The sequence below is a fragment of the Chiroxiphia lanceolata genome, chromosome 4 (assembly GCF_009829145.1).
Source record: "Chiroxiphia lanceolata isolate bChiLan1 chromosome 4, bChiLan1.pri, whole genome shotgun sequence".
NCBI lineage: Eukaryota > Metazoa > Chordata > Aves > Passeriformes > Pipridae > Chiroxiphia > Chiroxiphia lanceolata.
The window spans coordinates 27,622,939-27,638,154 of NC_045640.1; the positions used below are offsets into that span (position 1 = coordinate 27,622,939).

Sequence of the window (15,216 nt, forward strand, 5' to 3'; positions counted from 1 at the left end):
GCACTTCTAAGTGCCCAAGCTTGGAAAGGAGAAGAATGACTGAAGACAGCATAATGCCATCATAAACTCCCTTCTAGGTGGCAGCAGGGAGCAAGCCCATCCCCCAAAATACAGGCTGCTCATTGATGACATGTATTAATTGCATCTTTCAAATAAGAGGTTTCAACAGAATCCATTCTCTTACTATAATTTATCTATTACTCACTATTCCAGAAAACTAATATAAGATCAATGCCATTATTTCTTTGTCCTCATTTGAAATATCTTGGGTTTTCTCACTTGAGGAAGGGATGGGGACAGGTTAACCTGAGGGAAATCTCAGGAGAACCTCTTTCAACCCTCTGAATGCTTTACTCAGCTTGTTAGCCAGTCAACTAGCTAAGTCACAAGAATTAAATAGCATTCTTGATTCTCTGAAAAATCCATTAATTATATAAACAAATGGAAAAGTTTCCTCAAAATAAGTAAAATAATATTCTTATTCCGTAAACTCATAAAATTTTAAATTTGAGTATACAACACAAACTACATTTGTTCCAGATCTGAATACGAACCAGGTTTCATTAAGATTTTTTTACAAGAATGATTAGATTTTTTTTTCCCTACTATTATTGTCTGTCAATAGGACACTAACTAGAAAAAGATTCATTGGAAAAACTAGGCATGCCTGTTGCAGAAGGGTCATGTACAATCAGCTAACTGCACGAAAAGACACAGGCAGTTACTGCAGGCAACACAAAACCATACAAAGCCTTTTTAACATAGAAAAAACCCAGAAGGTAGAAATATTCTGTAGGATTATTATAATGCCTCAGAACAAAGGCTAAATGTTAAGAATTCCTTCATTCTTATATTACTATATGTTGAAAGCTTTATGACTGCTTTGCAAACTAAGTGTGTTTTAGTCCTGTTTCTTTTGCACCAACATCCATACAAAATAAATACCCAATCAACCAGTCAGCATACATCAGACTTCCAAAAGTGGACAGTAAAAACTAGCTCAATGTTACCACTTAAAAAATATTCTGTGATCTGAAATAAATCAGTATATGGTGAAAATGAATGTGGATAAATTAAGAGAATTTTTGATGTGGCAGGGGACTGACAAACCTCCTTGGGAAAAAAACAATAGCAAAAATCTGTGAAGAAGGAGAAGAGCAAAGAAAACCAAATTTGAGACACTTGTGGCCTACTATTAAACCCCTTACATTTCAGTAAGTGGAAATATCAGAAAAATAGAACTTAAATGACTCATTTGTACTGATCAAGCTTTGAAATATCTTCGCTTAGATTTCATGCGCAAGGAATGCCTGCTGCTTGCATCAGCTTGGGATACTCAAAACATCTCCACTGACCTCACTCTAGCCAGTAGCAGCAATCACAAGTTAAAAGCATTAATATATTTTAGGGAAAAAACCAGAAAACAAAAGAACAAACCCTTCTCATGACTTACTAAACTGAAGACATTAGACTCAGCATAAAATCATCAATGTAACTGGAATTCTTAGAATGAAAGCTAAACTTGATGAAGAAGAGATCTATCACAACCACACCAATCCAAAATGTATTTTGCCTTCAGAATTTACTGTCAATTCCCATATCCCAAATAACCTAAACACTGGGTAATACATTAATTTCTCTTTCTCTAAAACTAACAGATTCTCTTTCCCTAAAAACAATTCTATATCCCATACATTGCACAGAGCTATGTTCATACAGCAGCTGCACACACAACAGTACAGGAATACATAAAGTGAACACTTAAGTTACCCTGTGCTGTCAATGTAAAATGACTCCACAAAGCAATTCTAATTCCCTTGCCCTCCTTCTGAACTGATAGGTTTATTAGCAGAATAAAAAGAAGCAAGTTGCATTTTAAGCTTTACTAAACTTGGGTTTTGCTGCAAGTTTACAGAGTTTATTAATATTACTACCATTCACAGATGTTCCAGTACTTAGGCAATTTACATTGTCTTCCACAGAAACCAGCTGTATCACATGCAGTGAAAAACATGATTGGTAAAGTTCTAAACCCAGAAACTACTAGCATTATAATACATTTACCTCTTGAAATGAAAAGTCAGTTTTGCGTCCTTAGTATTCTAATGAAGACACTGGAATTATCAGGAAGATGACATCTTTGCTCATAATATATAGCTGCTAACCAGAACATAAGCTATTTTTTATTTAAAATAATTACCATATTGCTTGGGTACTAAATTCAGGATCATCATATAAAAACAAATAAGAATCTCTAATATAAAACATACTTTATTTCTTATATATTTCTATATTATGCCTACATTGAAATCAGCAATCCAGACAAAGAGCTCCTGCAATACCCAAGAGGACAGGGCTGCACTAGTCATCATGACGTATATTTCAGTTCCTCAGAATTAAATAGCAAATCCTGCTCAAGTCTTAAAAGGCCACAACACATTGCTAATTGCTGCACATGACATACCCAGCAGCACAGTGAGAGGTAAAAGGAGAGAGATGAAAAATTACAGTAAGATGCTAGTGCCCAAATGCTATGGGCAAAATCCTGATCCCGAAAACATTGCTCAAGTTGTGCCTAATCATGATCAAGTCTGAACCTCAGACACATCTGCTTTCAGTTACTGAGACAGCCAAGATAGGCTTCTGTGTGATCATAAAGTTTTAGTGTCTTAGGACAAGAGTAGGAAATTGCCAAGTCTGATTCCTACAACAAACAAAAAAAGAAAAATACAAGCTATTTCAGTTTCAAGCTGTACAAGCAAAAATATTTTAAGAACTGCAATATATGCTCTATCAAGAAATTCCTGTCCGGTAGCTTCTTGATGTGCTAGGAATGATAAAGGGAAAGTGCTGGTAATAAAACGAAAATTTTTAACAGTTCACAAGTGAAGCAATATACAAATTTCCTTCTCATTTTCCAAAATTTCTTTTTAGTTAAATTCAAATTTTTGTTCCAAATAAGACCTCAAACAACAAATAAAAGAGCTGTAATGTCTGAAAATTAAAAACTACTGATTATGTACACTTGCTTTTGATTGCAGCCCTTTTGGTCTGGTTCTATTTCAAAAATTACTTATAATCCCATTAAAAAGCTATTTTACTTTTTTATTGTAGGGACAGGCAACACGTCTTCCTCCTCCATCCCTCTTCTCCTTGCTTACTGAGCTGAGAGAACAAGTGTTAATTAGATACCTCCTAGTCCCTGAGTCCCTCTTGTGTTCCAGTCATGTTCTCTTTATTCACAAAGTACAACACTTACTAGCTCAGACACTGTATCAGTAAAGCCACTTTTTGGATATGAATTCCTAGCTCCAGGAAAACCTCTGGGTGAACAAGGTTGGCCCAGCAACAGCTCTGGCTTCTCTGCTGGATGCTGCGGCTGTGCACTCTCGATCCTCCTCACTCCCACACTTTGCCAATCTCTTTTTTAATCTGTAATCTTCTGCACTGCTGGAGAATTGTTCTTAATAAAGGTTTCATACATCAAGCAATGAAGAGAGAAGCAATCTTAATTCCTTTTGCCAAACAATGTTCAAAATTCCCTATCAAAATTCACAATCCTTGTCATCATAAGGCAGTCATTCAGCTCTCTTTAAAGCACTTATTCAGTAGCATTAGAATTCAGACCTCAATGAATCCGAAGTAGATTACAAATAACAAAAGAACAAAATAAGAACTCATATACATACACACACATATATAGACACAACTAACACAAATTTTTTTAAAGTACTGTATTTTCAGGAAAACTAGTTTATTTCTATATTACAAGACTTTAAAATTCACATGCTTTATTTTTTTACTTCTCTTCATTCAGCCTATTTTTATAACTTCTATGTAGTTTAATACATGACTACTAGTGATTTATAAAAAACATCCTTAACTGAGGAAAAACATGGCAGTAGGAAGGGGGAGCCAGAGCTAGAAGAAAAATTAGAAACAGAAAATTTACATATTTCCTTAGATAATTCCTATAATTCATATTATTTAGCTTTTGGTCATCTTTAAAACAACTACAACATACTGCAGCTAACAAAGAATTTATAGCCTTCCCCCCCCTTATCCATTTCCCTTGCTTATGAGTAAACTTTCATCTCGGAAATAAAGGCAGCAGGTTAGGTTAGAAGATATTAAACGACTATGTGACGTTTGTGGTGGTGGATTTATTTTTGTTTTTCTTTGAAAAGAAAATTATACATCAAGTATTACATGTTACTATTAGATTCTCTTTTGGAAGGAGGGAAAAAGGTGCATGGATGGCTGTTCATTGAAAAGTAAAGGCAGGTCTACAGATTTCACTGCAATGTCTAATACTTATATCCAAGTGGTAATGGAAAGCGGGAAACAAAAATTCAGTTACAGAAGATATGGACAGAACATTAAACTCCATACAGCAGATGTTATTCAGGAACAGTTAAGAACAGGAACAGGCAATTAATGAAGCTTCATCTGAATGATGCCTCTCCACTGTAAGGAAGTACTTATGGGACAAAATCATGCCTGTACTACTGAAAAATTAGAAACAGAGAGAATGAACAATAAAATGAGTGAACAGTCATTCCAGGTACAGTTCCCTTACAGTAAGTGAAATAGAATTGCCTCACAGTGTGTCTATATTTGCAGTAAAGGACAAAGTAACATTTTGAATCTAACTTATGCCTTCTGCCACAGAATTAAAAAGTCGTCAGTAAAAACCATGTTGCCAAAATTAAATTAACACTATTTGTTTATAAAAACAGAACCCCAAAGTCTGATAAAATAAGTGATAATAGAAATAAATTAAAACGTTTTGTCCTCTACCACATTTCAGCATCTTTCCTCCACCAGCTTTCCCTGCCACCTTCAATTAATTATTCTAGTAGTTTCTTTCTTACCATTATATTCTACAATGGAAAATAAAGTCTAACATTCAAGGTCTAAATCTTCTGACACAGATTCAGACTTAGATGTTCCAAGTTATGACAACAGTGGAATCACTATCCTGCAAAAACAGAGCCCACATTAATCCAATAAAAGTTGTCTTCAATTACATGCCTCCTACCTGATCAAACTGAAGATCTTCACCTCTTTGAAGAGATCTGGACAAGAGCTTTTCCTATTAAAAGAAAAACAAACATAATTTTCACAACGCAATTGACTGCTACCAAAGCTAGATTCCTTCTTTCTCAGTTATATTACAGAACAAAGAAATAACCTTTAATGTAAATGTTTGCAGTATTTTTCAGCTAGAACCATTTCTGAAGATGTGAGGTGTACTCACAAAAACTAATTTGGTGGCTAAACAGTAATAACATTAGACTGACAAACAGAAGATGTCAAAGGCCTCTCCCAAACAACAGGGCCTACAGCAGTGTGCTCAACAGGGATAGCTGGTGGTGGGTGCCATGTGTAACTCAGAAGGAAAGCCATTGCCATCTGAATTAACAAGTGTATTTACGTTCATATAAGGCAGCTCTTCTAAGTTACAGTAATAAATTTTAAAATGTCTTCACAAAAGGCAGAGATAATTGTTCAGTGCATTTCTAATCCACTCTTTTCTTGAACTGAAATGAAAAATAAGTAGAAAACCTAGTACAAGAAAAAGGGAATGTTAATTATCATTTGCTTTACATCTGAAGTAAGTTTGTAAGGTACAGAAAAGTACCAGAATTTAATTATTATTACAATACTTATTGCTACCAGTATCATAAGACATACCGCTCTGCTAAAAGCAAAGTTAAATTATATTCTTGGCAAAATAATTTAGTGAGGATTAAAGCATTAAGGAAACAAAATACTCATGAAGTGTAATAGTAAACAGCAATTCTTAATAGTCACAGTGTAGAGTACCAAATTATACAATTAAAAGAAATTCAAGTTCTATACCTTGGAGGAAGAAAAGAAGAAAAAAACAGGAGGAAAAAAAAAAGAAAAAAGGAAAGAAAAGGGAAACAAAAAAGAACACTGAGTCCCACACACCGGCTCTGAGGGTCAATGATTTACAGTAAGCCAAGAGCAGCAGTAACGGCTTTAAGGGAACATGGGACACTACAAAGCAGTAAGATATAGAAAGATCTGATGAGCATTTCTTGCTATCTTAACAAATTTTTCACTACTCTTCACTTTATAATAGTATAAATAAGTCCAAAATGTTATCTTTGACAAGGAAAGTAGAAAAAGTACTCAGGGTAAGGAGTTAATAGCTTGCATGAGATTGCAGTAAAGCAAACAAAGAAGTTTTATGGAGCAAGGTGAGTCCAGTAGCAAGCTGGAAAAGCTGTTAGCTTGCCTGCTCTAGAATGTAAAAGGAGGCGTCAGCAACACTGATAGCCAGTACTGCTCTCAACAATTTGTGTCTGGGTTAGCACAAAGTAACTTAGTAGTTTAGTATGAGACAACACTCATTCTTTCAGGTTGTTGACAAAAACTTGGAAAGCTAACACTGCTGGGTGACAAACACTTGCAAGGCTGCAAGAAACAGACTATATCTCAAACAGATAAAAATTCATACTGCATGCACCAGATCCAAGATTCCAAATGGCAGCTTATTTTTTATTGTCCTAATTGTAATCTTGAAAATACGACACAATTTCTGACATTTTCTGCTATGAGTGCAGCTGCATTTGGTGCTCAAAAAGACACAATATCTGGCAACTATTACAGCCTCTGAAAACCTGAATTCAACATTGCCCAGGAAAAAAAGCATCTGCCTACTCTGAAAGTATAATTTGAAGTAGTATAGATACCAATTCACAAGCCAACTTCACTTCCTATAATCCAAAGAAAGCCACTTAGTTATCTAGAAAAACACTACCATTTATCTACACTTCCAGCATGCCCAAATAAATATCTTAAGAAGAAGGTGGTTTCAGGAAAATGCATTTAATATTCTGAAATAGCTCTATTTGTTGATCAACCGATTTATTAGTCAGTGTTCCTTCACTGTGTATTCAAAAGCAAGGAGGGAAAGGTTTCATTTTCTTCTTTCAAATTCATATGATTTTACATGTAAAGTCTGTTCGAAATACTGTTATGAGAATTGACATTTTGAAGCTGATACTAAAAGCTCCAGAAACCACTCGCAAAGTAGAATTCCCTTCTAACTAGCGCTCCTCCTTCCCTTTTTTAATAAGGAAATGCCTACTGCAGGTGAATTCATGTTATCTGTACTATGCTTTTAGATAAACTGCACAAATAATTGTTATCTATAAAGCAGAAACACAAGAAACGTTCCACTCTAGACAAACACTGTATCATTGCTAAATAAGCTGAAGGAGAATAACTAGAAAACTATTTCCTGAGAAGACGGATAAGTGATTTTCCTGTAAAAAGAAAAGTCAGATTTCTTAAGTCTTCTTAGGATACGATGCCTCAAAATAACATATTTCCACCATAATACTACAAAACTATAGTACAGGTGAATAAACCATGTGTTTATTATACCCATTGTATGTGTCTAAACCCAAACATTACTAAGGAAAAGAATATCAAATCAAAGAAGTGAAATAATAAGCTGTAAGTCTTTAGACAAAGAAGTTGAAAACCATGTCAATGGATAGCAAACTATTTTTAAGATAGTTCTGGAAGTTTAGCTTCCCTCACATAATCTACACTAATTGAGGTACTTCTGTATGTGAATTGTTGATATATTTTTAAGAGTTTCAGTATCAGAAAGAATGAAGACCTTACAAGTTCATAACTCTCCCTATTATGTTTCCTCAGCACTAAGGATCTTAACTGTTAAAAGGTAAATATCACTGTAGTTAATGTAACACTGACCAAACAAAGGTGACATAACCAAACAATACTCTTGAACCCAGTCACAGGTTTATCAAGGTCTTTGAATTATTTGTATGGTTTTAAAATTTATTTTCTTCTAATATCTTCTTTTACCTCTGCTTTGTCATGGTCCCAGTCATCTCACATGATTTACAAAAATCTATGCAACAGCATAACATAGAGGTTTGGAAACTTTAACTGAATTAATAATTTAAGATTTATTTTCCTGGCTTCCTGAAGTTCAGCAAGAGATGAAAACAATAGGTCTACATTTATCTTTTACAAGTGAAATGAAAAAAACCCAACACCACTCCATTAACCAAAGGGCAGTTTGCATCCATTGTGTACAGGAGAAATGTCAACATAAGGCCAGGCAGCAGAGATCAGGATGTAGACAAATGTGTGTGTGCTGTGCAAACAACTGCACCCATGGAAAAAGGTACCACCTGTTGGCCCCTCTCCAGTATTCCCTGGCACCCATCCTCTGGTGGTTGGCACACCTCAGCAGGGTGGCTCAGGTGTACACAGCAAACTAGTGTACTTCCTTTGTCCTCTCAGCTGCAAGAAAGAAACTAGACAAGGGATGCTGCCTTGCCTCTTGCAGCTCACAGGCTGGGCAGCACCTGCATCAGCACAAGAAGCACCGTGCTAAAGAGATGCAGTGTGCTGAATTGTACTTCAGACAAGCTTTTGAAAGCACCTAGACAAGATCTGAAAAAGCGTATAGTGCTAGTCAGGGTTTTCACGGTGGAATAAGATCGCCTGTATTTGCTACAGCTTTAAATACTCTTGTTAGTTTTGACTTAAACATGAGACAACTACAGTTTGGTAAGTTAGCAGTTTACTAAACTAACTTGGTACCATGATAAACTCTGCTTAAATTCTAACCATCCACATTGGCATGCACTTGACAAAATACAAAATAATGGAGTTTATCACTAATTTTTTCACTGGTATAGTTTATGTCACATTTGGGGAAGGCTGGTATCGTTTCTCAGTGTCATCCTTCTCAGTTGAGAAAAGAGTATTTTTTAAGCAACAATAGACTGCATTTGAGCCCTTTTTCCTTTAAAACTATATACTACTGCAAAGGATTTAGAATAATTGATTTTTTTTTTAAAAGTGGGTTTATTTAATTTATTCACTAAAATGATGATCTTCCTTCCTGTCATTACACTTACTACTTTTATCATTTATTTTAAGCATTTGCTGATAAGCTTTTTCTGTAACTTTGGAAACTCTTTAGGTATTACAATTTTGCAAGCAAAGAACTTTTAATTAAATTAGTAAAAGGAAAGTATGTAAGTAAATTTACAGCCAGAGAAACCGCTCAATTACTTTTAAAAATCACAAGTCAGTTACTTCTAAATGAAACCCATACATCTAGCCAAAATTATACCATCCCCCCACATCTAGGTGCTGTGTTGATCTGCAATTACTTTTTTTTTAATTTATTTTTTAATTAATTTTTGCTCATCCACTGGCATGTTCATCTTGAAGTTTTAAAAATGTCTAGCTCTTAACTTTAATTGGCCTGGCTTCAAATTCTCTCTAACAGCTTCATCTAACAGCCTAGCTTAATCTAACACATTACAGATTCATGTAACACTATATATATATTCCAGATTTTTGTTTGTAGCCAAGTCATTCCACAAAATCAAATAATGCTAAAATGATAAAGGGCTTTCCTCTCTTCCATTAAGGCCTTTTTTCCAATCACAGTCAGTGCCTTTCCAGTGCCCCTTCACTCTTTTATCTTTTTTTTTAAATTTCATACACCAGAACTGAATAGTCAATACTTTAATACAAAAACAAACCTGTTTTAGTACTTTTAGTATTTCCTTTCAGTGAGACACCTAAGGATTTCCTTCTACCTCTTTATGTTACATAGGCTCAGATTGTTTCACTTTTCTGCAGCTTTTGGCACCTCTTTTAATTTTCTGGTTTTCTATATCATCCTTCCTTTCCACCAATATAAAATAAGGAAAGCTGGCTATACATATAAATTACATTTGATTCCATTAAAATACATTTTGTTTAAAGGAATTCAGCTTAGCAAATGAACTCTGACAGAATTGTTTAAAACCTTCAGAAATGACTACTCAAGCCATATCATTTTCTTATTTTAACCCAAAGAATTTTATACATACTGTATACACGCAAAATATTAATTTCAGAACCTTATTAGTAAAAGATTCTGACTAAGGTAGACTTCATGTAATCACCATAAAATCTCACCAGACAACAGAGCTGGGAATCGCTCTTTGAAAAGTGCATTATTTCATTAGTTTCATGGGGTTTCTAATTTCTAATCTGCCTGGTTGTGTCGATTTTGTATGATTAACAGATTTAAAAACATTTGTTTAATTAACAGTCAACAGTGTGGCAAGGAGACACAGCCTGGGATCGTTGTCAGAGGATTTATTTAATGTGGTCTAGGCACAAGTGAACTCTAGGGCTATAATACTTACCTTGCTACCAGTATTCCACTTAGAAGATTTAACACCAAACTATCTGTGTCTACAGAAAAAGCCCTCTTCAGCTTATCTCAAATACAGACAGTCTGTGTCACTCTGGCCAAGCACCACCCTGCCAGTATGTTTAGCAGATGAATGGAAAAGGAGCTGAGGCAGCAGCATTTGGCACACAGATGGAGAGTGGAGCTACCTGCCTCTCCTCCCACAGCATCACCTCCCCCACAGCTCACCTCTCATTTCTTAGCCAGGTACCCTTCACTACTTCTGTGCCTCTTTTGCTACAAAGTCTCTGTGCTTTCTTAGGAAACCCTCCTGAATACATGACTCTTCTGGATGTCTCTAAGCAAAGAGACAAGCTATGTTTAAGTTGTAGGCTTGCCTGGTGCACAAAAACATATGTATAATGTATAACTAAGTAGGTGCATATAAAGAAATGTTTCATTTCCTTCATCTTTTGATCTACTAATGGCTGTAGTTGAAGATAATTCCATCAGTGACCCCACAAAACATGTGTAGCCCCATTTTTGTGTTCTTTTGGACCACTTCTTAATAACATTTTTTCCTTAAGTTTCAAAATTGGGGCTCAAGTGCTCACATATGCACTTCTGCACAGGAGCACTTCAGAAAGCAGGAGTTCCAAACAGAAGCCTTCTGCAATCCACAGTGTCTCACCTACTCAACAGATATCCAAGTTGAAAAAAAAAAAAAAAGTTGGGTTTGTTGTGGTTTTTTTTCCCCCAGAGATTTCCAAATTAAAAGAGATCCATTTATTTCAAGATCATGCAGTCCGGATGACCAACAGAATTTTGTATTTTTGCCTTATCTGCAATATATTCTGACTACTTTGGAAAACAAACCAAATGCATCTTCTCTTGAAAGTATTGTCCAAGAATTACTTCAAAGAAACACTGACAGGAAACACACTTCACAGTATTAATGAAGGAACACTTTTTGTTGTTGCTATTTTCTTTTATAACTTCACAGAACTTATGGATACTAAGGGGTCTTGTTTCCAGTAACTACTACGTAACAGTTTTAACACAAGTCAATAAAACATAATCAGGTAGCAACCATGTTTGTAGAAGCCTGTTTATGCTCTGAGTAATCCCTTTGAAAAGTCAGTATCTGGGGATGGTTTTTTTTTTCAGTAACCATACATATGATAAATCAGCCTATTTTAGAAAAAAAGCAGGACAATTTCAAGGGATACTATGAAAAAAGGACTCACCAAAGGTTCAGCCATTACAAGTTCAATTTTCTTTTCAGCTTGAACAGCAAATTCAGCAAAGAGGCTTTTGATGACATACTCGCCAGGTTTGACATCTGGATCAATAGTAATGTTAGACATGATGATGCCTCTCTTCTCCCAGGTGGAAACAACACTTGGAGAAACTCTACGTTTATTTACTCTGCTGGGTGGCGCGGAGGCTACAGAAAAAAAAACAAACAAACAAGAAAAACACTAAGCTATAAAGCAGAGCTATTAAACACAATGCTGTTACTTTACTGTTCATCACAGACACATTTTCACACAGTAAATTCTCTAAACCAGAAGGAAATAACTAGTTGTAACATACAACAAGAATTTTTTTGTTTGTTTTAATTATGTGGGAATTTCTACTCAAGTTGCATGAGGGTTTACAATGTAGCTCATTCCTGTTACTGATAAAATGCTCTATGATGACCATGATAAAGATTAGAGCTTTCAACATATGACTAAAAATCAAAAGCTTCAATGTAAAGGGTTACACGGAATAAAGGGTTACAATATAGGGTCCCCCTATATTGTGAGAGGCATCTGCTTGATTCCATTTTTATAGATCATGCATGAAGTTCAAGTTTCTACTTGGTGTTCAAATATCTTCAAGAGAAATGTTTCTTTGGCAGTTTATGTCAGTAAGCTGATTTTCCCAACAAGAATGCAAACCCTTTCTAGACATGTCATGTTAACTAATCTTCTTACACTCTCTAGTCATAAAAGTTTAAAGACTTGTTCCCTATAAGAAATATTAATCAATCAGTATAAATAACTCCAGACATATTAGTCTCATTTGCTAAGAATTAATGCTTTCACCTTTATACTGAAACTGTCATATATGAAATTTACATAGTTATCCACCTTTAATTTTATTTTTCTTCCTAAGTACTCATTTATCAAAGCTGCCAGCAATGTTAATTGCAGCACTGAAAATCGTGTTTCAGAACACACTCACAACACATAACAATGAGAGTAAATAATTGCAATTCTTGTCTTGTACAATGTAAGTCAAACTAACTGTTGACATCTCTTAAAGATGACCCTGATGTACCCAAAGAGGTCTGATATTTCTCTAGCATATTCCATGACAGCAGAGGTTATTTTTTACCTGATATTAGGAATTGATATTAACAATTCTTATCTACTGATATTAAGATTTTATTTTCCTAAGACAGTCATAGTCTGAGCCTGGTTTCAGTCTATTTTATTGTATTATATCTCACAATTTGCTCAGGTAAGCTTTTTTCAGGCTTTTTGCAGATAAAGTGTGAGGAGATGCACTTGGTCTATTTTGCTTAACTTGCCAATTTTTTTACACGTTCTCAATTTTTACATGTGCAAACCCTATTAGCTAAATATTATCCACAACTTTTAAACATTTTTTTCAGTGTTCAACTTATTTATATTTATGAAAATACTGGTTACCATGGAGACCAAACCTTTGGTACTTCACATCTGCTCAAGTTTGAGTCTCTGCCATTTATAATTTCTTCTCTCAATTCAGAAAGTTACATCTTATGTAACATATCGCAGACTTCCTCAACTTCCATTGAAATTTATCATTTATCAAATGCATTAGTGAAGTGAGCAATTCTGCAGGAGTGAAAACTGAACGTCCCCCCCCAACTACCTTCGCTTCTAATCAAAAAGGAAGGTTACCTTGCATAATGTTGGGAGTACTACATATGTCCTGGTTTTTTCTCTATGTTAATGTGCAAACTTGCTGTTTACTTGCAGGAATGTATATTTAAACTGCAGTATGCAGTATGCCTTCTTCGAGGTCGGAAGGACTTGCCAAGGTGACACAACTGAGTCCCCAGGAACTGGGGGTGACACCAGAACAACATGCAAACACCACACATGCCATAAAACATTTCTGAACATCCTCAAACACTTCAATCTAGCACTCTGATCTCATTAACAGAGATCCTAAAAGACACAGAAAAGCATGTCCCACATAGCCCAGGCAACAAGACATCATAGACACTGCTATGATCTAGATCCCCACAGTGGAAGTTCACTAGATGGAAGTACACAAAGCATTAAGAAACAGAACAAAGTACATGCTGCAAAAGAAAAATGACAACTCAAAACATCTAATTTCAAAGAAAATTCTTTCTCATCCCACATCTGATGATTGGCTCATCCCTTAGTACAAGTACAGAAGCATAAATGTGTCAGGCATTTTAGAAATATTTCATTTCTTTACAATGTCTACATTCTCCAGCAACTGTACTCTTGTCATCCTTAAGACCCAATTCTTCCAAAGGCAGCTCAGGAAACAAGGGAGATGTGTTGTGTGTCAAGAATGAGAGCACAGAGGTTTGAGAAGAGGTGAAAAGAAGGAATATATCCTTCCCTGCTATAGCAGGGAAGAAAAAGAAATATCAGCTATGAGATAGGCAAAACAGAAAAATGCTTCAACATACAGATTTTGAAAAACTCTCCTTTCACCTCCATCTGTAGATAAACAAAATAAAAATTTGAGTAGTTAACGACCCATAACAGATACCACACATTTCTAAACAGGCAGTTGCTTCTATCCTAAATATGACAGTTTCTAAGAAAGCTGAAATTTTATTCTGATCAACAGACAAATTGGATTCTCTTATTTTAAATCACAAATTGAAGCAAACAGACTGGAAAGACATGAGAGGGTTTAAATCTCCTTTTTAACATCATTAGCTATGTCTGGTCAGAAGAAACTTAGCAAAGCAGCTGCTCCAGCTCATTCTAGACTTACCTACTGGAGTATGCCATAATCCTCCCATTATCCAGATGGAAGGGAATATGCCAGAGCTCCAGTTCATTCCCACTCCTGAAGAGTGAGAAGCTGATACTCAGCAGTTGTTTTCACTCTATAGAGAAACTAAGACTATTGTGCTCCTTAATTGAAAACTATATTTAGATTTACTTTATGTAGGCAAGTCTTAGTAGTGTGTTTACACAATACACTTCTATCCTCAGTTTTCAAAATATCGCCTTCAAAAAGTCGCTGTCATTTAAGAATCAAGAAAACATTGACAGTTGATTATCTTTGAAATACTATCTTTACTTCATGTTAGTAAATTAATCTTCAGTAAGGGACCATCTTGGTGTGTTAACTTTCAAAACTATAAAACAGTTTCTCTCACTAAGGATGAAACCCCAAGGTTGCCTACACTGATCTAAACCCAGGCAAATCCTCTCCCCAGGCTCATGGGACATCATAAGGAATGGGTAAACTGGACAAAAATCTAACGTTGGCAAGAAAAAAAGAAGCAACTAGACTACAACCCAACTAGTTCCTGTAAGTGCTGCAGAAATTTCAGTGCAAGGCAGAGTGCATGACCATGAAGCCAAAGAAACGTGGTGACAGGACAGCCTTAGATCCACCAACAATGCCACGGACCCCACTCCTCAGCTATAGTTTCACACAGCCCCCTTCAGACGCCATAAACTGCAGTACTGTCAAGGGATGCAATCCCTCCCAACCACCTCACTCCCTGTACCACCCTCCTCCTGTGCAAGCAAACACAAGTGTGCAGCTGTGCAATGAACTGAACTGGAAAAGCAGCATGAGTGTTAATTACCATCCCCACATTAATTTTACACCATCAGTTGTACAATGCACATACCACACATACATGTGTGCCAGCACAAATAGGAGAGTTAATACAGGAACAAGAATTGCCTTCTTACTCTTCCAGCAGCAAAACAGAGTCCAAGCTATCCTACAGTCAT

At 35.7% G+C, this 15,216-nt stretch overlaps 1 protein-coding gene across 13 annotated transcripts in view; it reads right to left on the reverse strand.

Moving 5' to 3' along the window:
* The window catches only part of FRYL (FRY like transcription coactivator), a 163,088-nt gene that overhangs the window by 84,699 nt on the left and 63,173 nt on the right, over positions 1 to 15,216 (reverse strand). For all 13 annotated transcript variants that reach the window (XR_004356953.1, XM_032687085.1, XM_032687086.1 and 10 more), the window contains 2 exons: positions 11,464 to 11,663; positions 5,042 to 5,095 (listed from right to left, as the gene is read on the reverse strand). Coding sequence is in view for 12 of the 13 variants with exons in the window: in XM_032687086.1 (XP_032542977.1) it covers positions 5,042 to 5,095; positions 11,464 to 11,663 (254 nt within the window). In the remaining variant the exon portion in view is untranslated. The remainder of the gene's footprint in view (positions 1 to 5,041; positions 5,096 to 11,463; positions 11,664 to 15,216) is intronic.